This window comes from Mesocricetus auratus, unplaced genomic scaffold, assembly GCF_017639785.1.
Source record: "Mesocricetus auratus isolate SY011 unplaced genomic scaffold, BCM_Maur_2.0 Super-Scaffold_100006, whole genome shotgun sequence".
NCBI lineage: Eukaryota > Metazoa > Chordata > Mammalia > Rodentia > Cricetidae > Mesocricetus > Mesocricetus auratus.
Window position 1 is genome coordinate 65,638,730 of NW_024429190.1, and position 23,562 is coordinate 65,662,291.

Consider the following 23,562-nt stretch of genomic DNA (forward strand, 5'->3'; position numbering starts at 1 on the left):
ACTCAGGCCAACAGCCAACTGCACCCTCAAAAGAAACTGAACCTGATGGAAAACAATCAACATTTCACCAGAGGATATATTTGGTTTTATCCACCTGTCCCTCCCTGCCTCTCTGCCTCACCCTATTCAGTAATAACCTTTTGCTCTCTCTTTGAACATAGAGTCCATTCAATTTAGAAACACAAATCAGCTGGTAACAAGCAAAAGCTAAGCTAGCAGAAGAGGAGCCCTTAAAAGAAGTAGAGGACACTCTCAGCTGTAATCTGACACAGAGAGCAATGCTAAATAAATAAAGCTGTGTCCAATAAGCCCTACCTCACCTCCCCAGTCAAGACCCTCTGTGCCTCATGTCATCCCTACCCTGCCCCCCATCCCCTGACACCTGGTAGCATGAACAAGGTGGTGCAGGATTCTTACATTTCCCTACTGTTCCTTGCTCTTTCTCTGGCTTACATAATTCTAGAAGATTCTTACTCTCCAAGTATGTAAATCCTATTCAGTTAACATCTATTCCAAGACTATCCCAACCCATGTCTCCATCTTCCCTTATGGCTCACAGTACATCTCATCTCTTACCTTTAACCATATTGTAATATATTGTTGCAACCCTTTTCCTGTTAGTTTTGCCTATAGGAAAATTGCTAGAAAGTAAATTAGTTGTCATTCGTTTATGTATCCCTAAGAGCAATTATACTGGGCAAAGTAAATTCTTTGCAAACATCACCTTCTCTTTAAATACTTTCGTACGTGCACAGGAATGCATAATTTCCAAAACAAAATAAGTAAGTGTTCAGTTACTGATCAGCATACAAAATGGTGTATAGTAAATATATATTAGTTATGGAATATTGGAAAAAAGATGTATCTTCTGCACTGCTCTCAACACTCTTATCTTTCAAGGTCCCACAGAACAGCTCCTGAACTCTCAATACTCAATGTTCCAAAGTTCCAAAGTCTTTCCACAATCCTCTCCCAAAGCAACACAGTCAGGTCTGTCACAACAATACCCCACTTCTGGTACCAGTTTGTCTTAGTAATGGTTATTATTACTGTAATGAAGCACCCTGACTAAAAGCAACTTGGGGATGAAAGGGTTTATTTCACTCACAGTTTCATGTAACAGTTCATCATCAAAAGCAGTGTGGACAAGAACTCAAGGAATACAGGAAACCTGGAGGGAGGGGCTGATGCAGAGGCCGTGGAGAGGTGTTACTAACTAAACTTGTTCCTTATGGTTTGCTCACCTGCTTTCTTATACACCCCAGGTCCGCCAACCCAAGGAATGGTACCACCCACAATGGGTTGGACCCACCCCATCAATCACCAATTAAGAAAATAATTTATAGCCTTATCTTATGGAAACATTTTCTCAATTGAGGTCCCCTCCTTTCAGATAACTATAGTTTGTGTCGAGTTGACATAGAACTAGCCAGCACACAACAAGGAAAAAAAAAACAGAAAAAAAGACCCAGTTTAAAAATGGCCTAGGGATCTGTACAGAGAATTCTCAATGGAAGAACTAAAAAATAGCTAAGAAATACCTCAAAGGATGCTCATTATCCTTAGAAATGAAAATAGAAGAACTTTGAGATATCATCTTATCCCAGTCAGAATAGCTAAGAGCAACAAAACAACTGATCACAAATGCTGGCAAGACTGTAAAGAGTGATGGACCCGCATTTACTGTTGGTGGGAATGTAACTCTGGAAATCAGCATAGAGAATCAAGAAAGAGAAGGAAGAAAATAAAGGGAAAGGAAAGGAATGAGAGAGGGAGAAAGAGAGAAAGAAAAGGAAAGAAAAAGAAAAGGAGGGAAGGAAAAGAAAAAACCCTAAAAAATCAATTTACCATATGGCCCAGCTATACCTCTCCTTGTCAAATGCCCAAAAGGCTGGGGATCCTACTCCACAGACACTTGCTCAGCCATGTTCATTGCCACCCCACTCACAATAGCCAGAAAGTGAAAACAACCTGAGTGTCCTTCGACAGGTGGATAATGGAAATGTGCTACACATACACAATGGAATATTATTCAGCTATAAAGAAGAGTGATACCATGAAAACTGCAGGTCAATGGATGACACTACCATTAAGTGTCTGTCTGTGTGTGTGTGTGTGTGTGTGTACACACACACATTTGTGTGAGTGTGTAAGGATGTGGTATGTGTGTGCTGAGTACCTGCAGAGGACAGAGACATCGGATCCCCTGGAGTTGCAGGCAGTTGTGAACCACCTGGCATGTGAGCTGGGAATAAAATTCAGATCCTCTTCGAGAGTAATAATGCACTCTTAACAACTGAGCCACCTCTCCAGACCCACAAAATGATCTTTTAACTGTGCCAAAAATCAAAAAACAAGTCAAATGCTTCCAACAGGCAAAGGCACAGAATAAACACTCTTGTTCCAAAGGTGAGGGATGGAGGCACAGCAAGAAAAGACTGAACACAGCAAGAACAAACCACAGAAAGGCAAACTCCAAAGCCTACAGCTGCATGTCTAGCACCTGGGGTTTGGGTGGCACCATCTGGGCTTCGGCAGTGTTTGGCTGTGCCACTCCTACAGCTCTGCAATCCCCAGTACATGTAATATCTCTAAAGCTGACTCCACTCTGTGCACTCAGCTTCCCACGACCCTGGCATCTTCAACATCCTGAGGTCCCCATTTCTACTTAGGTGCCATCATCACAGTTTCTAAGTAAGAGTCAAGGAAAAGGCTTCCAGGATTCTCCTTGCAGCGAATCTAACCCTGCCACACATCAGCTTTTCAAAACCCTGTGCCTCCATGACTCTGTAGTTCATGCATTTTGTTCAGTCTGCAGATCCAGATGCATACAGACAATGCTGCCATGTTCTGAGGCCAGCTCAAGATGTAGTTTGGCTCCCTTCTCTTATAGTTATAGTGGCCTCTGTGTACCTTGGAAGCTGAACCTAGGCGTTTGTTTTCAAGACAGTCCTTCAACAGCATCCTAGATTTAAGCTGCGTCCTTTCAAACGAGTTTACATTTCACAGGATAAAGCTTTTGATGAGCATGGTCATGCTATCAAGATACCTTTCCTATTGTCCCAGTGCAAAATATGAGGTCGTCCTTTAGTTGTGCTAACTCTTTAACAATTACAGCTTCTTTCTTTGCTCTCTGTTGACAACTTTATGAACTTTCTCACACTACTTTCCTCGCCAAAATGCACATTTTTCATCTTCTGCTCCACTAAATATTCCTGCTCACTGTAAACCTGAATGCTATGGTGTCTAGAAATTTCCTCTATCAACCAACTTAGTCTATTATTTCTTAATTCAATCTCACTCAAATTTCCAGGGCACTGGGAGAATGTAGACACACTGTATTCTAGAATGTAGCATGAACAGCCTCTATGCTAGTTCTCAACAGGGGCTTTTCCTTCTGAAAGCTCATGAGAGGCACATACTGTCCACATTTCTCTTGGCAGTCTAACCTTTTGAACTCTCCCCAAAATAATCTATTACGCTCAGTTTGTAGCATTCAAGGCTTCTCTAGCCCGTATCTCCAAACTCCCCCACATTTCTCCCGCATATCAGTTCCAAAGGCCTCTGAACCATATGATCAGGTTTATCACAGCCACACTCTCATGACTCGGTACCAATGTTTCTGTATCTCTTACTTTCTGGTGCTCTGAAAAAAGCAGTTTATTTGGTTCAGTTTGAAGGCACAGTCCATCATGTCAGGGAAGGCCTGGTGTCTGTCAAGAGCATCATCACAGAAACGTAAGGAAAGAAACTGGTTCATGGCTTGGGGGGTACAGTCCATAGCGGTGAGGTATTGGGGCAGTCATAGTGTTATTTACTACAACAGCTATCCTAAAGTGATATACACGTGCACAAATGTATATGGATATATTCTTGTTTTCATGGACACATAATAAATAAATATAATTGTCAAAAACTTTAGATGTGCTATATGGAAAAACAAAAGGCCCAGGATATCTAAAACATCCCTATACAATAAAGGAACTTCAGGAGGCATCACCATACCTGACTTCAAGCTCTATTATAGAGCTATAGTCCTGAAAACAGCTTGGTATTGGCACAAAAATAGGCAGGTAGACCAATGGAACCAAATCGAAAGCTCTAATTTTAACCCACACACAAAAATAGGCAGGTAGACCAATGGAACCGAATCGAAAGCTCTAATTTTAACCCACACACCTATGAACACTTGATTTTTGACAAAGAAGCTAAAACTGTACAATGGAAAAAAGAAAGCATCTTCAACAAATGGTGCTGGCATAACTGGGTACTGGTATGCAGAAGACTGCAGATAGATCCATGTTTATCGCCTTGTACAAAACTTAAGTCCAAATGGATCAAAGATCTCAACATAAATCCAGCCACACTGAAACTTTTAGAAGAGAAAGTGGGAGATACTCTTCAACGAGTTGGTACAGGAGACCACTTCCTAAACATAACACCAGTGGCACAGGCACTGAGATCGACAATTAACAAATGGGACCTTCTGAAACTAAAAAGCTTCTGTAAGGCAAAGGACACAGTCAAAAAGACAAAAAGGCAGGCCACAGAATGAGAAAAGATATTCACTAACCCTACATCTGACAGAGGGCTAATCTCCAAAATTTACAAAGAACTCAAGAACAAGTCTCCAAAACACCAAAGGATCCAATTAAAAGGTGGGGTACAGAGCTAAATAGAGAATTCTCAGTAGAGGAGGCTAGAATGGCCAAGATACTCTTAAGAAAGGGCTCAACATCCTTAGCCATCAGGGAAATGCAAATCAAAACAACTCTGAGATACCATCTTACTCCTGTCAGAATGGCTAAAATCAAAAACACCGAAGACAATTTATGCTGGAGAGGATGTGGAGAGAGAGGAACACTCCTCCACTGCTGGTGGGAATGCCGACTCATACAGCCTCTTTGGAAATCAGTATGGAGATTCCTCAGGAAAATGGGAATTAATATACCACTAGACCCAGCAATTCCACTCTTAGGCATATATCCAAATGAGGCAAGTTCATACGACAAGGGCATCTGCTCCACTATGTTCATAGCAGCATTATTTGTAATAGCCAGAACCTGGAAGCAACCTAGATGCCCCTCAACTGAAGAGTGGATAGAGAAAATGTGGTACATTTACACAATGGAGCATTACTCAGCAGAAAAAAACAATGGAATCTTGAAATTCGCAAGGAAATGGATAGCACTGGAAGAAACCATCCTGAGTGAGGTAACCCAGTCGCAAAAAGACAAACATGGTATGTACTCACTCATATATGGATTTTAGACATGGATCAGGATAGTGCCAGTTTGCACTTCCACTGATAGAGAGTCTGGGAAACAGGAAAGAACCTAAAAGATACGCATATATGCATAGTACCCAAGAGAAGAGGATGGAGACAAGATCCCCTGAATGGATGGGGAACACGGTGAGGGGTGGGGGGGAGTGGGACCTGGGAAGAAGAGAGGGGGTGAAGAGGAAGAGAGTTGGTCATGGGGGAAAAGGAAGTTGAGGGGGTGGGGGTAGAATAGGGGGAAGAGGGAATCATAGGATTGAATACAGATCAGGCACCAGAGCAACCTCGAGTGATCTAAAGGGATAACACCAATTGGCAAGCTAAGCAATAGTGGAGAGACCACCTCGAATGCCCATTCCTGATAATGAACTTGATGTCTATAACCATCCGGGAGCCTTCATCCTGTGACTGATGGAAGCAGAGGCAAACACACAATTAATCACTGAACTGAACCCAAGAAACCCAGTGACAGAGAGAAAGGAGTGATGAGCAAATTGGCAAAGAATGGGCTGGCAAAACCAGCAGAGACAGCTGATCTGAACAGGGGAGAGCTCTTGGACCCCAGACTGACAGTGGGGAGGCCAGCATGGGACTGATCTGGACCCCCCCAAATGTGAGTGTCAGCGAGAAGGCCTGGGCAACCTATGGGGCCCTAAGCTGTGGATCAGTGTCTATCCCTGATATACAAACAGTCTTCGTGTGCCTATAGCACAAAGAGGGATGCTCTCTCAGCCTGGACTCTTAGGGGAGTGCCTGGACCCTACCCAGAGTAAAATGACAGACTCTAGATATCCCCTATGTGGAAGGATTTGGCAATAGGGTGGGAGGGTAGGAGGAAGGGGAGTGCGGGAGGAGGGGAGGGAGAGGGAACTGGGATTGACACGTAAAACAAGCTATTTAAAATTTTTAAAAAATGATTTAAAAAAAAACTCATAGTCATTGTACTTTGTAATCTGACCACTAGGTGGGAGTAGAGGCTCATAATTCTAATGCTATGGTTGCACGGTCGCCCACAGCAGCATAACTTGAAAATTTGTAAAAGCTTCTGCACCCTAAAACTACTTAATCAACATCTATTGGAAGGAGCAACTTAGTAACTCCTTTCCTGAGTCCTCCATGTTATTCTCATGCACTCTGAAGTTAAGAACCACAACACATATCTGTGTTATTCACTAGTTTGTTACCTTGGCAAAAAGATGAGCCAAAATAAAATTTACACACAGTAACAACCGAAATGTATGGACCAGTGCTAAGTACTATGGCAGCTATACTAAATGGCATATAAACACACATACATATATAGGATGTATGGTCACTCTTACAAAAAATCTATGGGATAGTTATTTGTAATTCCATATTTAAAAGAAGAAATTATCTTAAATTTAATTGTCTGGTGTTAATTGGGCCACTTAAGAATTTGTATTTCAACTTGGATGGTTAAAGTTGCCTACTAGACTAATATACACAACTGCCATATAACCAAGACCTGGAAAAATCCACCCCACTGTTCCCAAGTCAGAAGTATCTACACATAGGCTTGTGAGTCAAGAGTTACTTCCCATAGTGCCCTTAGAAAAATACATCAATTGGTTATGGATTTCCACCATAGGTTTCTTTGTATGTGACCAGTTATTACTTAGAAATAGCCCTATCACTTTGAGTGCCCATCCCACAATGAGAGATGCACTCTCACCCTGAACTCTCGGGGGAGGGTCTAGGCTCTGCCCTGGATGGAATGACAGACTATGGACACCCCATGGAGGGCCTCACCCTCCCTGGGAAATGAGGAGGTGTTGGGGGGTTGGTAGGAAAGCGTGGGAGGAGGGGAGGGAAAAGGAGAGGGACCTGGGATTGACATGTGAAGCAACCTTGTTTCTAATTTAAATTTAAATTTTAAAAAATGTTATAATGAAATATATTATTACATATAAAATCAATATATATTGATTTGAAACTTGAGAGTACAAATAAAAATATTCTATGAAGACTAAAATAGAAAAGAAAATTGCAACACTCGATACACAGACAGGAGTGCATATAAATGATGGATCCAGGGCTGGAGAGGTGGTCAGTGTTTTTTTTTTTTTTCTTTTTGGTTTTACGAGACAGGGTTTCTCTGTTTTGGAGGCTGTCGGTCCAGCCTGGCCTCGAACTCACAGAGATCTGCCTGCCTCTGCCTCCCGAGTGCTGGGATTAAAGGCGTGCGCCACCAATGCCCGGCTGAGGTGGTCAGTGTTAAAAGCACATATGGCCTGAGTTCGGGTCCCAGTATCCATGACAGGGGGTCATTACTGCCTATAATTCCAGCTCCTAGCGAGTTGATGCCCTCTTCCACACTCTGGGAGCACCTGCTTGCAAACACATGTACATGACAACACATGTATACATGTAAGTAAAAATAAAATAATATTTTTAATAAATTGAAAAAAAAGAAATAGCCCTACCATTTACATGAGGGCTTTCTACATGGATAAAGCTGAATAAATTTCTTTGTTTTTTGTAGTTTTACTTTGTTTTACTTGGTTTGTTTTGGGGTCTTTGGGGGGGTTCTAGACAGGGTTTCTCTGTGGCTTTGGAGGCTGTCCTGGAATTAGCTCTTGTAGACTGGTCTGGAACTCACAGAGGTCCTCCTGCCTCTGCCTCCGAGTGCTGGGATGACTAAAGGCGTGCGTTCTGTTGGCAGTGCTGGGCATCAATCTCAAGGCCTTAAACATGATAAGCAAACTCTCTTGCACCTCAGTACACCTCCTGCTTCCATAGCATGCTCTGCGCTATGGACCCGCCTTTGTACTTAATGTTAAGTGTGAAATGACAAAGGTTCCTCGCGTATGTACTCATATAAACTTAATGATGAATCTTAATGATGAATGCACCATTACATCATACTTACAAAATGTTTGCCAAGAGTAAATTATATTTAAGTTGCATATAAGAAGGTTAAACACAAGCAAAATTTTTCCAACAAATTATTTCACACAGGGATATGCTTATGAATCTATTTAATTGTTCAAACTGTGCTAGAGAATACATATTTAGGAATACAAATTTCATTAGCTTCAGCTACAACACAATAGATTCCTCTAAGAACTTCAGACAATAACCTGATTGTCAAAAATTTTATCAAAAAAAAATCTAGTGCCAAGTCTATATGTTATGTCAAAATACATTTTTCAATACCACTTTCAGCAAACTTGTTTTGCAAGTATTAGTAAATAGTTTCAAAATGTGTCCTTTTCCACGTGTAGTGAAGATATGTAACTGCCTGTGTTATGTGTATGTTTCCTCTGCACAGTGAGACATTAAGAAAGAGAATAGCACAGAATGTGCAGAAGCTCCAGCTCTCCACAGCAAAGTAGGAAAGAAAAAGGGTTTAACTTAATTAGTCCTTGATTTTTACTCCTGGAATTTTACTTTCTCCCCTTGTTTACATTTTTAAGCTCTAGGAAAGGAACTCTTGAAAATACCTCCTCAGGCAGACATGAGGATTTAATACTGAGAATTGAGAAAGAATTACATAATAATGACAGCAATGTTTGATATTTTAACTATTTAAAGGGAATGTTAGTTTTATACCATCCAAAAGGCAAAAAAAAAGATCCTGGTTTCAAATTCATGAGCAGTGAGTATAACTTCTGGGTTTAAATGGAGAGCCCTTAAACCTAAAGAGAGAATTGCATAGTTTTGAGAATGACTCAAACTAGTCAGGATAGCAAGAATCAGGGGTCAGGGCTGATGGCACCATTTTGGTCTCACCACGATAAGTAAGTGGGACCATAGCTGTGTAGCACTTATTTCTGTTATACATATAGCAGGTCTCCGGAACAACACTGTCTTCACTGCAGATAGTGCTCTGGCTGGCGGTAACGATGTGGTCATCCAGCTCCACTTCCACAGGATCGCATTTCTTACAGCTGAAAAAAAACCATGCAGTAGAAATCCCCCAGTAAATGTTATCTCAATAAACAAGTCACTGCAAAGGTTTATCTAATGTCTGTTAGTTCTTGCAGCACTAACCTACAATAAACAATGAGTCTTTCCAGACCTAATCGTCTGCGCAACAAAGAATACTTTATAACATTCTTTAATCTTTCATGAACAAAAAGTACTTGAAAGTAAGCAATATAATTAACGATATGATACGATCATCTTACCTATACTATCCAGCAGCTTCCACTGTTAGTTTATCCCTAACTATGTGCTTGTTTAAATTAACTCAGTTTTAGTGACAAGAGGAATATATGTATACATACATATATACATATACATATTCCTCTTGTCATACATATATATATATGTAGTTATACATGTACATACAGATATATTTAGAGAGAACAGTGACTCACTATATTGCTAATGCTGGCCTAGAATCATTAATCCTCCTGTCCCTGAACATCCCCTTGAAGAAATTTTTGGGGGTTTTGGAGGGGGTTTTTGGTTTGGCTTTTTAACTCTGTGTAGTCCTGGCTGTCCTGAACTCAACTCTGTAGACCAGGCTGCCCTTGAACTCAGAGATCTGCCTGCCTCTGCCTCCCGAGTGCTAGTGCTAGGATTAAAGGCACATGCCACCATGCCCAGTGAGAAACTTTGTTAAAAACTGTTAACATTGGATTCTATCATCTGCAAAGAAACACATGAATGCTAAAACCTAAAGCTACTTATTTAAATGTGGAGATAAATCAGCCCCTTCTGTACAAATAACAATAATTTCTTCTTTGGAATAAAGTTATTGCTACTATTTTCCTATGACCAAGTTTTATGAAGTTTTGGTACCTAATAATTAGCATAGGATCAGTGTATTCAAAATGTCAGATATTTGTCAATGTTTATGTCCCAATGTATTTTCAGAAATATCATTATTAATTAAAAGTAATTAATTTTAACATTTGTAAGTATGAAGCAAAAATCTTACAGGTCAGACAAATGGTACACAAATTTCGTTCTCAGTGGAGACGTGGGATCTGAGATATTCTCCCTGTTGTTCAGAGGGACGCTAAAAAAAAAAGAGAGAGACAGAAAACAGTAAAACAATAAATACAAATATTGTTGTTTCTAATAGTAAAGTCTTGAGGAATTAGTATTTACTATTTAATTAGAATAGTACTTATCATGACTTCACTCAATTGTAAACTGCTAATTAGGTTTCACAATAATTGTTATACTTTATTAGTTTCTTGTCTATAGTCTAGCCATTTTCCTAGGCTACATGTATGGTGTGTAGAAGGTGTTCATTGCTTGTAGAATGAACAGGCAAACAAGACATTATCTATACTTTTAAAGACATAAATTATAAATTATTTTTATTCATTTATTTTATGTGCAAAGGTGTTTCGTTTGCGTATATGTCTGTGTGCACCATATTCATGTAATACCTCCAGGCACATGTTTTATCTTATGGTTTCTTGAGGGTGTTGTCTGTTTTTGTTTGGGAATAGGCTTTATTGTGTTTTCATTTTGTTCTTTTGATTTAGAGAGATTTTTGGTGTAGTTTTTATTATTTAGGCATTGAGATGGTATTTCATATAGCTCAGGTTTGCTCCAAACTCACTTTGTAGCAAAGAATGACCTTGAATCCCTGATTCTTTTGCCTCCACGTCCCAAATACTGAGACTATTTTCAGTGTGTCACCATTTCCAGTTCAACATGGACTACTTTATATAATTTATATTGTATTCCCAATACTAGCCCTCAACATTGGGACTCACTAAACAAAGATTTTTGAATGAATAAACTTATCTATGATTTGATTTTGTTTAAAGGCTCTTATGATATTAGAAAAGGTTTTTTAACATTTATTTACTTATATGTATGTGTTGATGTCCATAGTACATGTGGAGGTCAGAGGGTAACTTGTAGGAGTTAGTCCTCTCCTTCCACCATGTAGTGTCCTGGAGATCAAATCCAAGTTATTGGGCTTAGCAGCAAATACCCATATGCAGTGAGCCATCTCATTAACTCAAGAAAAGATTTTAAATGACAGAGAAATAAACATTTAAAAGGGTCTACTGTGAGTCAAACACTGTTCTTCTATAAGTTCATATAATATAGTCTAAGCCCCAAATACATATATATCTATACATGATTGTCCTTTTTCACAGCTCAGGAATGAGGTTCAAATTAGACACATTACTTCTGTAAAGCCACACCATTACAGTAAGTAACAGACTTGGGAATGGTGCCATTATGACACAGCACTGGCAATATCCTTTTTTGGGGGGAGAAATATCAGGAACCATATATACACATCAGGCAAAGTGTCATGAAATAAGTAAATTATTTGATTTCAGTGAACAATACAAATAAAAGATGAATTAGAAAAGCATGGAAGCTCATCACTCCTCTATCTCTGTCACTGGGTTCCAGGGGTTCAGTTCAATGTTTAGCTCTGGGTGTCTGCTTCTGCTTCCATCAGTCACTGGATGATGAGCAAAGGGGTCAAGACTGGGCTGGTGAAACCCACAGAAACACCAAACCTGAACAAAGGGGAGCTCTTGGACCCCAGACTGATAGCTGGAAGGCCAGCATGGGACTGATCCAGACCCCCTGAATGTGGGTGTCAGTGAGGAGGCCTGGACAATCTATGGGGTCCTGGGCAGTAGATCAGTATTTATCCCTAGCATACAAATGGACTTTGGGTGTCCACACCACAATGAGGGATGCTCTGAACTCTTGGGGGAGGGCCTAGGCCCTACCCTGAACAAAATGACAGACTCTAGATATCCCCTATGAAGAAGGGAGTGGGAATAGGGTGGGGGCTGGAGGGAATGGTGAGGGGAGGGAGAGGGATCTAGCAGTGACATGTGAAGCAAGCTTGTTTCTAAATTTTAATGTAATAAAAAAGATATAAAAAGTAAAATAAAAGAAAGGAAGAGAGAGAGAGAGAGAGAGAGAGAGAGAGAGAGAGAGAGAGAGAGAGAGAGAGAGAGAGAGAGAGAGAGAGAGAGAGCAAAGTATGGAAGCCTACTGAAACAATTGTCCCCCTGGGGATTCAAACGTAAGTGGTCCTTCAATATGGTTTATGTGTAATGTCATGGACTAATTCCCTTAAATTGCATGTCTCTGTGTGAATCTGCAACTTCCAATGAGTTCTGTGGACAGGATCTGAGTGAAAACTTCTGCCCTCAACTTCTGTAAAATTGCTTCAGCTTGTTAACAAAATTCAACTTTATTATACTCGGATGTGCTGACTCCTGCAATTTCCCCCAAATGCAGGAAATTCAACTGCATAATTTGTGGTAGTGTGGACTGCATTTCAAGCTCACCCCTTAAAAAAAAACAAAATTCAACTCCATTTGATCATATTTCAATCTCATTAAAGACTCTATACATCAAAAGTGGATTTAAGACACTACATTTAACAGGCAATACCTGTTAAGACCCCTCCCTGCTAAAGGAGCTGTTTCTGAAAACTTCCCATGGGAGTCAATGGCTAAGACACCCAGACTGAGGAAGACTTAACCAGGCTAAAAGCAGTGACAGAAATAACTCTTGAACAGAGGACCCAGTAGATGTAAAAACAGAATGTAAAAAATGTAAAAACAGAACACTAAATGTGGGGAAAGAAGATACACTACAGGGTTCCTGGGTATATTTGTTTGTTTTTAACAGGAAGGAAATAGAGTGAACGATCTTAAGAGTTATACTAAGCTTTGTAGGAAGGCACAACAATTTGTAATAATAATGATAACAATACTAGGGAAAGCACCAAAGGCATTTTATCAGGACAGTGGCACAATGTTAACAGACACATAGTTAACTGTGTGACAGGAACTATACAACATTTAAAAAGAATAGATATTCTCAGTTTTTTAAAATAATATTCCTATGAAGTAGACTCATTTCTCTTTTACTTAAAGATGAGAAAATTTTTATTTGGAGTAGGCAAATAATTTGATTATCTGTGAGGGTACACAATTACAAACTGATGCAGCCAGATTTTGAAACAATTTTTTAAACATCATACTTTCCCCACTGATATTTAAATTGATTGCTATGTTCTTTTCCTACAAGAGGTATCTGATTGGATAAAACTATTAAGGTGGGAATATTTAGAAAGGAAAATTTGTCACTGATTGGATCAAGCAGAAATCTTATTTCTCAAGCATTATTAGTATTCTTGCTATTAATTAATAGTTACCAAGTATGAGTCTGAGTTATGTGTTAAATGAAATGAATAGCTCTAAGTTCAATTTATGAGTCAAAAGTCAATTCATCAGTTTTAATTAGTCTGTCTTTATGAAAACAATATAAAATACTCAATAGTCAATAATTTGGAACAAAAGTAGAGTGTTTACCATTATCTGAAGTTGCAGTTCAGGATGATTAAGAATAACTGAAAGTTCTGATTCAAACTGAAATCACTTCATGTAAACTAGCATGTTGGTGACTAAGCACGAACCTCTGGTTTCCTTTGTTTCTGTCCCCAACTTCTGTAAACTTTCTTCAAGCTTATTAACAAAATTCAACTTTGGTTAAGTCATGATTCAATCTCATTAAAGGTGCTACACATCAAAAGTGGGCTGAAGACACTACATTTAAACAAGGAAACCCCCTTTCAAGAGCTCTCCTTGCTACAGGGAGCTGTTTCAGAAAACCTTGCATAATTGCCTTTAAAAAGAAAAGAAAGCTTAACAACACAAAATATCTGCTGCTTATAAGAGGAAAGAAATGTGAATGTCACATACACAATTCGGATATTTCTCTCCACAATGTCCTCATTAGGATTCTCAGTAGACCGGATAATCCTGGAAGTAACTCGGGTACACATGCATTTGTTGTCAGCAAGAATGGTCTTTTCATTGTCACCTTGGGTTTGAAAGGTAAATATATCATGAAAACAGAAAACAAAAATCTATGTTGTCTTAGGTGTTTTACTGCAGGCCCACAATCCCAGTGCTTGGAAAATTCAGGAGGGAAGACAGGAAATTCAAAGCCAGCCTGGACTACCTAGTAAATTGCAAGAACAATCTACATTACAAAAAGAGATACTGTCTCTCCAAAAATGCACATGTGTTTTAAGATAAGTGAATTTTCTCTTGTCTGATTATATAAGACACTCTCATGTAGCCCAGGCTGTCCTGAAACTCCCTTTGCCACCTCCTGCATGCTGAGGGCACAAGTGTATGCCACTGTGACCCTGGATAGAAACTTTAATGTTTATTCATTTTTATTGTTCATCAGTCCCAGTCTTTCTTTTCTTTTTCTTTTTCTTTTTTCTTTTTTTTTTTTGTTTTTTTTTGTTTGTTTGTTTGTTTTGGTTTGGTTTGGTTTTTGGTTTTTGGTTTTTGGTTTTTGGTTTTTGGAGACAGGGTTTCTCTGTGGCTTGGAGGCTGTCTTGGAACTCGCTCTTGCAGACCAGGCTGGTCTCAAACGCACAGAGATCCGCCCGCCTCTGCCTCCCATGTGCTGGGATTAAAGGCGTCTGCCAACACCACCCGGCAGTCCCAGTCTTCCTATTTGTTTTCTTTTCTAATCTAAAAGAGCAAAGGAAATCTAAATGCAATCTAAAAGGAGTTTTCTTTTTCTTCATTGTAAAAATTAATGAAAAGCTAGGCTGAAAGAATTCTGATTTCTATCTAATGCTTCTAATTTTTTAATGATGTCACCTAGTAAAAATCAGTGATAACCACCAATATGAAAGCTAAAACAGAAATCTACACTATTCCTAAACCAAAAGCAAATGCTGAAAGTAAATATGAAGCATTTATTAATCCAAGTGAAAACACTGAGTTATTCCAGAATTCTCTTTTCTTCTTGTAAAAAATTGATCCCCTTAAATTGTATTGGAATAAGCATCTTTTCTCCCAAAACTGTTATTTTGTAAGATTTCATATTCTCCAGCAAAACTTTCCTAAACTATCCATATTGTTTTTCATAATAATAATCACAGTCCCCAAATTCAACCAAAAAGAGTAATAAGAGCTGTATTAATATTTCCTAGAAGAAAAAAACTATTTCTTAGAACAACTTTTAAGGGAGAGAGTTTATATCATATATATCAATGTAAAATACTGTCTGCAAAGTTTTGCTGCAAAAATAATTTAGAAAAAATTGTTAGGTGTGAGTTTAATTTAATATACAATATTATTAGACAGAAAATGAATAAATGCTCAAGTATGTATTACAGCTTTAACTTTGAGAATATTCATTCTCTGATATGTGGCTCAAAGAGATCTGATGATAAATGTTGCAAAGAATAAACAAAGAAAACTCATGAATCAACAACAGATCATTTAAGAGCCAGTGATAGTGTTATTTTAATCATTCTAGTTAAATAATGATGATGCTCAATATTCTTTTTCCTATAGTTTAAGATAAGCAAACTTTAAAATTCCTCCCACTGAGTTTCAACTAAAATACTCATGAGGAATTAGTACATACAGTCAGACTATAAAGGTTAAAAGGGTCAGGGCAGACATCATTCAATCTGGAGACCTAATCATCCCTGAAAGTTAGCTTCCAAAGCAGAAAAGAACTTAATTGAGATTCAGTCCTAATGATAATAACTGTTTCAAACATTTTAAGATCATTTTTATTGCATTTGCAATTGTTTCAAGAACAATGTATTAGTATGGTATTCATAAATTATTAATAAACCATCAGAAACAAGTCTGCATAGTGCTGGGCCAGAAATGTCAGGGGGCAATTTAAGATAATGATATAGCACTTATTCTCTAAAAGGAACAAAATAATTCAAATGGTATTTTCACTTCCTTACATCTGTGTCCATAACTCTTAAATGATTCTCTTAATAAAATACACATGAGCATGAAATATCTGATCAAACATACATGAAGAGTCAAGAAAATTACTTTATTAGGCAGTATTAACCAGAAAACAGCCATACTCTATAAAGCATGTTTATTTCCTTTCCAGAAACATAAGAGACCCTCATTACTATTCATGTTTTTTTAACCAAGCAGTTTAATATATCTACCAGAAAACGTTCAAAAGATTTTATTTACCAAGACCTAGACTGTAACATTTTCTCCCTAAAATTAAGCAATTTCCTAACAAATTATTTTAGTTAAAAGCATCTGAGACATGGTAGATGTGCAATAAAGTATTTACTAAATTTTATTGAGTTCAAACAAATAGAATTACATAGCACTGTGTTGTGTATATAACTTCAGCGGGTTCACTAAAAGGTGGCTCTACTATGCAGACAAAACAAGATAGCAATTAAGAATGGAGGTTATATCCTAGAGCCTCCATCCAGTAGCTGATGGGAGCAGAAGCAAATACCCACAGCTAAACACCGAACTAAACTCCTAGAATCCAGTTGCAGAGAGGGAGGAGTGATGAGCAAAGGGGCCAAGGCCAGGCTGGAGAAACCCATAGAAACCAGCATAGGACTAACCCAGACACCCTGAATGTGGGTGTCAGTTTGGAGGCCTGGGCAATCTATGGGGCCTCTGATAGTGGATCAGTATTTATCACTAGTATGAAAATGAACTTTGGGAGCCCATTCCCCATAGACTGATACTCTCTCAGCCTAGACACACAGGGGAGGGCGTAGGCCCTGCACCAAATGATATGACAGACTTGAAGATTCCCCCATGGAAGGCCTCACTCTCCCTGGGGAGCAGAAAGGGGATGGATTAGGGGATTGGTAGGGGGCAGGGGAGGAGAGGAGAGAGAAAGAACTGGGATTGACATGTAAAACAAGCTTGTTTCTAATTTAAATTTAAAAAAAGAAAAAAGTGAATATTATTGAAAGGTTTTGATGGCATTGTAATCTTCTCAGAATATAAAAAATAGACACATCAGGAAAAATATGAGTTTTCCTTCACCTGTTCTATTAGCAATAAATTATCTTAAAACATTACAGAAAAAAAAGAATGGGGGTTATAAGGTCAAATTGCCCAATTCTACCTATCACTTGTACTGTGAGCTTATAATAAGTCATTTCACCTCAGTCCCAAGTGTTTCAGAAAAGGGTATTGTAAAAATTAAGTGGAATACTATAGGTAAAGCTATTAGCATATACCAAAATACCATAATACATAGTTCAATAAGGTATAGCTGGCCAGGTATAGTGAAACAAACCTGCAATCCCAGCACTGAGGAGTCAGAGGCAGAGGAATTTGGACTTTGAGATCATCCTGGTCTACACGATCAGATCCTGTCTCAAAAAAACAGGAGATGGAGAATAGCTATTTAATATACACTACATCTATTTTATATAGACATCCTTAAAGATACATAAACATGGTTGAAAATACAAGTATTTATATATACATATGTTTTGATACTATTATTGTATATTTTAAATATTGTTTTTGAAGTATATTATTCATGTTATTACTAAAATATAAAGTGATTATGCTTAATTACATTTCTGTCTTAAAATAAGAATATACTTCTCTATTCAAAATATGTCCCTTGATACAGTTGTCTGAAAGATGAAAAACCAAAATATCAGAATTGTATGAAGTGTTATGATGTAACAAAGTTCATGAAACTGATTCCATTTCTCTGGGAAGATAAAATATATTCTATATCATAATTACCACAGTTATTACTTCACTTCTCTAGAATAGCAATTAGAGAGACTCAAGGAGAGAACTACTGATTTTTTTAAAGTTAAGCATGGAAATTTATGTGTCTACCTATATATACATCAAAATATTTGTTTTCTTATGCTATAGACTGAAGTAGCTAAACAGAAGAAAAAAGAACAAATAATACAATGAGCATTGACCACCGCCTAATAAGATAGAAGGCAGCTGTCCAGCTATCCAGCCAAAGCATAAACTTAAATCTTTAGACCCAAGACCCAGTCTGCTCTTTATTTTCCCTTCTACCTGACTTTATGGTATAAGTAACACCTACCGGTTACAAGGATGGCCTTGACAAAAACGGCCAGGACTCCCCAGAGAAGCAAGTGAGTCTTCTTCATCTTGTCTTCACTTTTGAAACACTGAAGCCAGAAAGCCAGGGCCAACGTGTGTATCTATAAGGAGTGTGCAAATGATGCTGCTTCTGCTTTCTTAAAATAACACCCCAGGCAACGGGCGAGCTGCAAACAATCACAATTGTAGTTCAGGTTTGAGTTGTATGCTATCCTGGAAAGAAGAATGTGGTCCACATTAGGTGTTTTCTTCTAATCTAAAGCTTTCCCGCAAAGCCAGAATTTGATGAATCATTTGTGTTTTGCATTTATGCTACAGCAACGAATAAACGCCAAACCTATTAAGAATGTGGAGTCAGAACTCTTTGAGAATGTTTAAATATGAGTTCTCAGTTTCATCATCTGCACACACTCCTATTAGTCTTCAAATAAAATATCTGACATTTTTCATGGCTAGAATGATAAGTACAAGGAAAGAGAAAAGGGATGAAGGAACAGAAGTAACAAAGGCCCTCCAGGTTCCTAATTGTATATTGCATCAGTTTCTCCGCTGGTCTTGAATTAACCAAATCATCATATTTAAACATCTATGTGTTGATTCCTGCCACTCCAGTTTACTTTATAATCTCACACAGAAGTGGAACTTCAAACTGACAGACCCTGAACTAGTGCTACATTTTCCTCAGACGGACTGAGACTGACTTTCTACTTCCCTTCTAGTAATTCCTTTTAGGACCATGCACATTATCCATGTTGTCTCAACAAAAAACTGAATCACTGCAGTATTTTCACTTATTGTCAAATTTAAAGAGAAAAACCAAACCTGAGTTTCTACTCCCACCTCCAGCATCCTAGAATTTCCTGTCTTAGAAACAGGTGGCTACATTCGTATGTCATTATTTTGGCTCTTACCTATAATTCTCCAAGAATCTCCTAAAATTAAGTAGGCATCCTAAACACAGGAAGTGACAGAGATATGAAAAACTAGCACACAATTACATCCTTCAACAAATCTATAGTGAGGAACTGAGGAAATTCCTCAAAAGTTGAGAGCACTGGCTGCTCTTCCAGAGGACCTGGTTTCAATTCCCAGCACCCACATGGCAGCTCTCAGCTGTCTGTAATTCCAGTTCCAGAGGATCCAGCACCATCATTTGGACTTCACAGGTGTACCAGACATGCTATAGTGCATAGACATACATACAGGCAAAAACCTATACACACAAAATAAAATAAGTTTTAAATTTTAAAAAGAATCTTTAGTAAAAATGTTGCAAAAGCAAAGTACCAGGCACTATAACAAATGAAGTCCCTATACCATCAGTGTGTAATCTCATTTTAATACTACTCTGAATAGGACTTAAAAATTAGTTCAAGAAATATTGGTTCTCCTCATTCTGAGTGTGTTAGTGCATGCCTGTAACCAAGTGTTCAGAAGGCTGAGTAAAAGGATCATGAGTTCAAGGCCAGCCTGCCTATGCAGCAAAACAGTGACTCCAGAAACAAGGAAAAGGAGAGAAGAGAGGGGGGCATGAGGAGGGAGGGCATGAATGGAATCACAGCAACAATTTTATCTATCAGAAAAGCAAACAGATCTAAAAGGATATTTGTGGTCATCATGGAAATCAAAACAAATTTCAACTACATTAAGTCCCTAACCCCAACTATAGTTTCTAAATGACTGACTTATTCTATAACAGAGAGAGTATGTGTGTGAGAGAGAGTGATGATGAATTAATGGGTGGATACAGCTGAGAAATTAATCGCTCATAATTCCGGCACTCGAGAAGTAGAAGGAAAAACAGCTCATGAGTTCAAAGCCAACATTGACTACATAGCAAATCTAAGGAGTCTGGGCTACATGAGACCCTGACTCCCCTTTAGCCCCAAAGTTAAGTGGGTAGTTTAAGTCACTGTTTTCTTGATAATATACTCAAGTCTCAACTACCTCCCTCAAGCAACTTGGATATATCCCTGGAGACAAAAGCAAGGTTTTCTCAAAATCTTCTTTTGTGTAAAAGCAATGAATATATTTGTGATTACGAACATTAATGAAAGCTCTGTATTTGGTGTTTCTGTCTCTTAATATTACCTTTTTTGTCATTTTCTTAATCTTGTAGTTTAGTGTGTCTACTGTGTAAACTATATATCTAACTGTAAAGATTATGCTGTAGTGTACTTTTGTCACAGAAAAGGAGGAGGAGGCTGGTAATATAGGGTCTGAAATCAGTGTTTGCTTATGCAGGCTAGGGATCATCCACCTAAAATCACTTGAAATATTAGTTAAAATAGGATGTCCTGTTTACACTGAGCCAAGTTCTTAAGACACAGCCTAAGAATATGTGTTTTCAAAGGGCACCTATTTGATTCTGATGTACTTTAAAGTTTGAGAACTGATGGATAAAAAGCCTATAGGCAGAGGGGGCACCAGCTTTAAGAATTACAAAAGAGCATGAGATCAATAAAGATTAAATTTTTAAAACAAATAGTATCACACTGAAAACAAATTAGCTGAACTGTTGTTTGTTTGGGGAGAGGGATTGTTGCTGTTTTGAAACAGGATCTTCCTATGTTATCCTAGCTGGCCTGGAACTCTGTACTCAGGGCAAGCCTTGAACTCTTGAGTAATCCTCTTACTGCAACTTCTTGAGTCCTGGAGTTACCAGCATACACCATCACAGTTGGCATCTCGATACTTAAAACTTTCAAAATTTGGATCTGAGTGTGAGATTTGGCCGTGGCCCTAACTGTCAGGCCAACAGTACAATCTTTATGAATCAATCTTTTGCATATGAGCAGGTTAGTTATTTCTCTCAATTTCACAATATTTGAAAACATGGCAGATGTGCCATTAAGAACCAAGTTCAATGGGGCAGTACAGGAAGAGTTTTCTATGATATACCCCTAAAGTCTTACCTACAACCATCAACAGCATATTAATAAGTACATTTGTATGTATCAATTCATCTCAAGTGATGCCATTGAGCTATACAACCACAAAGACTGAAACTTTGTGTTTTCCTGTTATTGCTATTTGAGACAGGGTGTCACATTGCATCCCAGACTGGACTAACACTTAACTGTGTGACTCTGTCTAAACTTCAACTCCAGCCCCAGCCTCAAAAGGGCTGGGATTACAGGCCTGAGCCATGGCCAACTTCAGACTGAAATGTCCCCATGTCCCTTTCATCCACAAAGGATGGATGAGTACTCAGCAGCATACTCAGTCCTTCCTTTAACCTCTATCTTCAGTACCATTTCTCCCTGTGAAGGCTTCTTCTCACATAAAGGCAACTTTGATAGCAGCCTGGAATTCTGCCACTTAAACACTTTAGGAGGTGATATTTTAATAACCTTCTTGGCTGTACATCTGAGACAGAACAGAAATCTCTTGATTTTCTTTTTAATGGATTATGTTCCACATTTAATGTAATGCTGCACAGTTCCCATTTGTCCTAGAACTACAAGTGGAAAAAAAACAAGTTTTTGTTTTGTTTTGGTTTGGTTTGGTTTGTTGTTTTTTCCAGACAGGGTTTCTCTGTATTGCTTTGGAGGTTGTCCTAGAACCCGCTCTGTAAACCAGGCTGGCTGGCTTCAAACTCACAGAGATCCACCTGCCTCTGCCTCCCGAGTGCTGGGATTAAAGGCATGCACCACCAACACCTGGCTACATGTTTTAATAATAAATAAAATTTCTAACAATCCACAACAAATAGTACAAACAAAGTACACATTAAATCTTGAACTAAATGTCAGTATACAAATTTCAAGTAACCTAACAATCTTTTAGATTTTAAAAGTAACTTCTAGGGCTAGGGAAATGACTCAATAGTTAAGAATACTGGCTGTTCTTGCAGAGGACTTAAGTTTAGTACACAGCATCCACATGTCACCTAACAACCACCTATAACTTTAGTACCAGGGAATGTGACCCCTTTCCTGGCTTCCTTGGATACCTAGCATACATAGTACATATGCACACATGTAGACAAACACCTAGGTACATAAAAAATAATAAATACATTTTAAAAACTAACTTCTTAGTATTTCCAAACATGCTACAAAAGGTTCAATACAATATGAACCATTTAATATATTTGATAATGCCTTTGGTATTTTCATAAAGGATCCATGAAGTAAAAGAATAATCTCTTATCTCCAAGTTCTCTTATCTTCTTTCACTTTCTTACTAGCATTCTTATAAACAGACTCTATTTTATTTATTTATTTTTGGTTTTTCAAGACAGGTTTCTCTATATTGTTTTGGGTAAACAGACTCTAAAACCCACTGATTCTAAAAAAGAAAAATTAATGATTTTAAAAGAAGACTAACATGTATACTTGAGACATTGTATAGCACATGCAGTCAGTTACAGAGGAACCTCCATAGCTATGTTTATAACCAAGAACTACTAACACCAGAAATCCACAATTAACTGACACTCTCACGAGGACAATACATGAGGAGAAAACTGACATGGGAGATTGACATAACTCACTGTGTGGATATGATAGTGAGTCATTCAAGAAACACAGCATTTACCATGTCTCCATATAATCTCTTTCTCTAACTTTTATAATTTTGACACAAAAGGCAGAGCATAAATAATTGTTGGATCAACTCAGAGAAGAAAGGGAAGATTCTATTAGCATTAGAGAAAAAAATCTTCAAAGCAGAGAGAAGTGCAGTAAGACAAAGGATTCATAAGTGAAAACTTGATGTCCCTATAAAACACATGACAAGTATTCATTATCAATGCAACATTAAACAAACTAAAACTTCCCAAATGTCCCCAGTTGCCACCAGCAGTCATCGCCTGGTTTGTTTGTTTGTTTGTTTGTTTGTTTGTTTGTTTTCAGCTGGCCATGGCAGCTCACTGCAATCTCAGCACTAAGCTAAAAGTTTTATTCTTACTGACAATCTATCCTCCCCACCAACATCCTTGCTGTGTTGTTTTCAATATTGTAAAAGGCCCTGTCTTCCCAGCATTATACTCTGATAGGGAAGACAGACAGGGAAAAACACTAAATAAATACTGACACATTGTGATAAGTGCTCCAAAAGAAACCTGCACAGTAATATGAGAGCATGTGGAAATGGGCCATCAACATCAAGCAATGTACTTGGGAAAGGCTCTGAGGAGTCACACCGAGACAGAAACATGAACAAATAAGACAAAGCTTATGCTAGCATCACAAATAACCATACAGCGTGATTTAAAGCACCATCATTGATTATTTCCAGAATTGTGTTACGATAGGCTAGACTAATGAGTCCACTCCCAGTTTGCAATGAAGGCTGCCATGATGGGCATTGAACTGGAGAGCTCTGTGTGGGACAACAATTTATCACCAAGCTACTTTCCTTGCCCCCAGACTCTAATCTCAACACACTGAGAGATAATCCACTTTTAAGCTTATTCATGCCTTG

The 23,562-nt window shown here is 38.3% G+C and overlaps 1 protein-coding gene across 1 annotated transcript; it reads right to left on the minus strand.

Annotated features, from left to right (window-relative positions):
* Nucleotides 1–8,263: 8,263 nt before the first annotated feature.
* On the minus strand, nucleotides 8,264–18,342 carry Jchain (joining chain of multimeric IgA and IgM). The gene is made up of 4 exons (XM_005068171.4): nucleotides 18,113–18,342; nucleotides 13,963–14,083; nucleotides 10,191–10,271; nucleotides 8,264–9,192 (listed from the first exon to the last, which is right to left on the minus strand). Exons 1-4 carry the CDS (start codon nucleotides 18,177–18,179, stop codon nucleotides 8,979–8,981), a joined length of 483 nt encoding a protein of 160 aa, XP_005068228.1. The 5' UTR covers nucleotides 18,180–18,342; the 3' UTR covers nucleotides 8,264–8,978.
* Nucleotides 18,343–23,562: the final 5,220 nt, after the last annotated feature.

Bases quoted from the DNA above. Each gene is read 5' to 3' on its own strand.
- Jchain (XM_005068171.4), bottom strand. From the start codon at position 18,179: ATGAAGAAGACTCACTTGCTTCTCTGGGGAGTCCTGGCCGTTTTTGTC. The intron at 10,272-13,962 runs GTATGTGACATT...TTTTTTTTTTAG, and splicing joins GAGAGAAATATCCGAATTGT to CGTCCCTCTGAACAACAGGG. The intron at 9,193-10,190 runs GTAAGATTTTTG...GTTTTTTTTCAG, and splicing joins GTGTACCATTTGTCTGACCT to CTGTAAGAAATGCGATCCTG.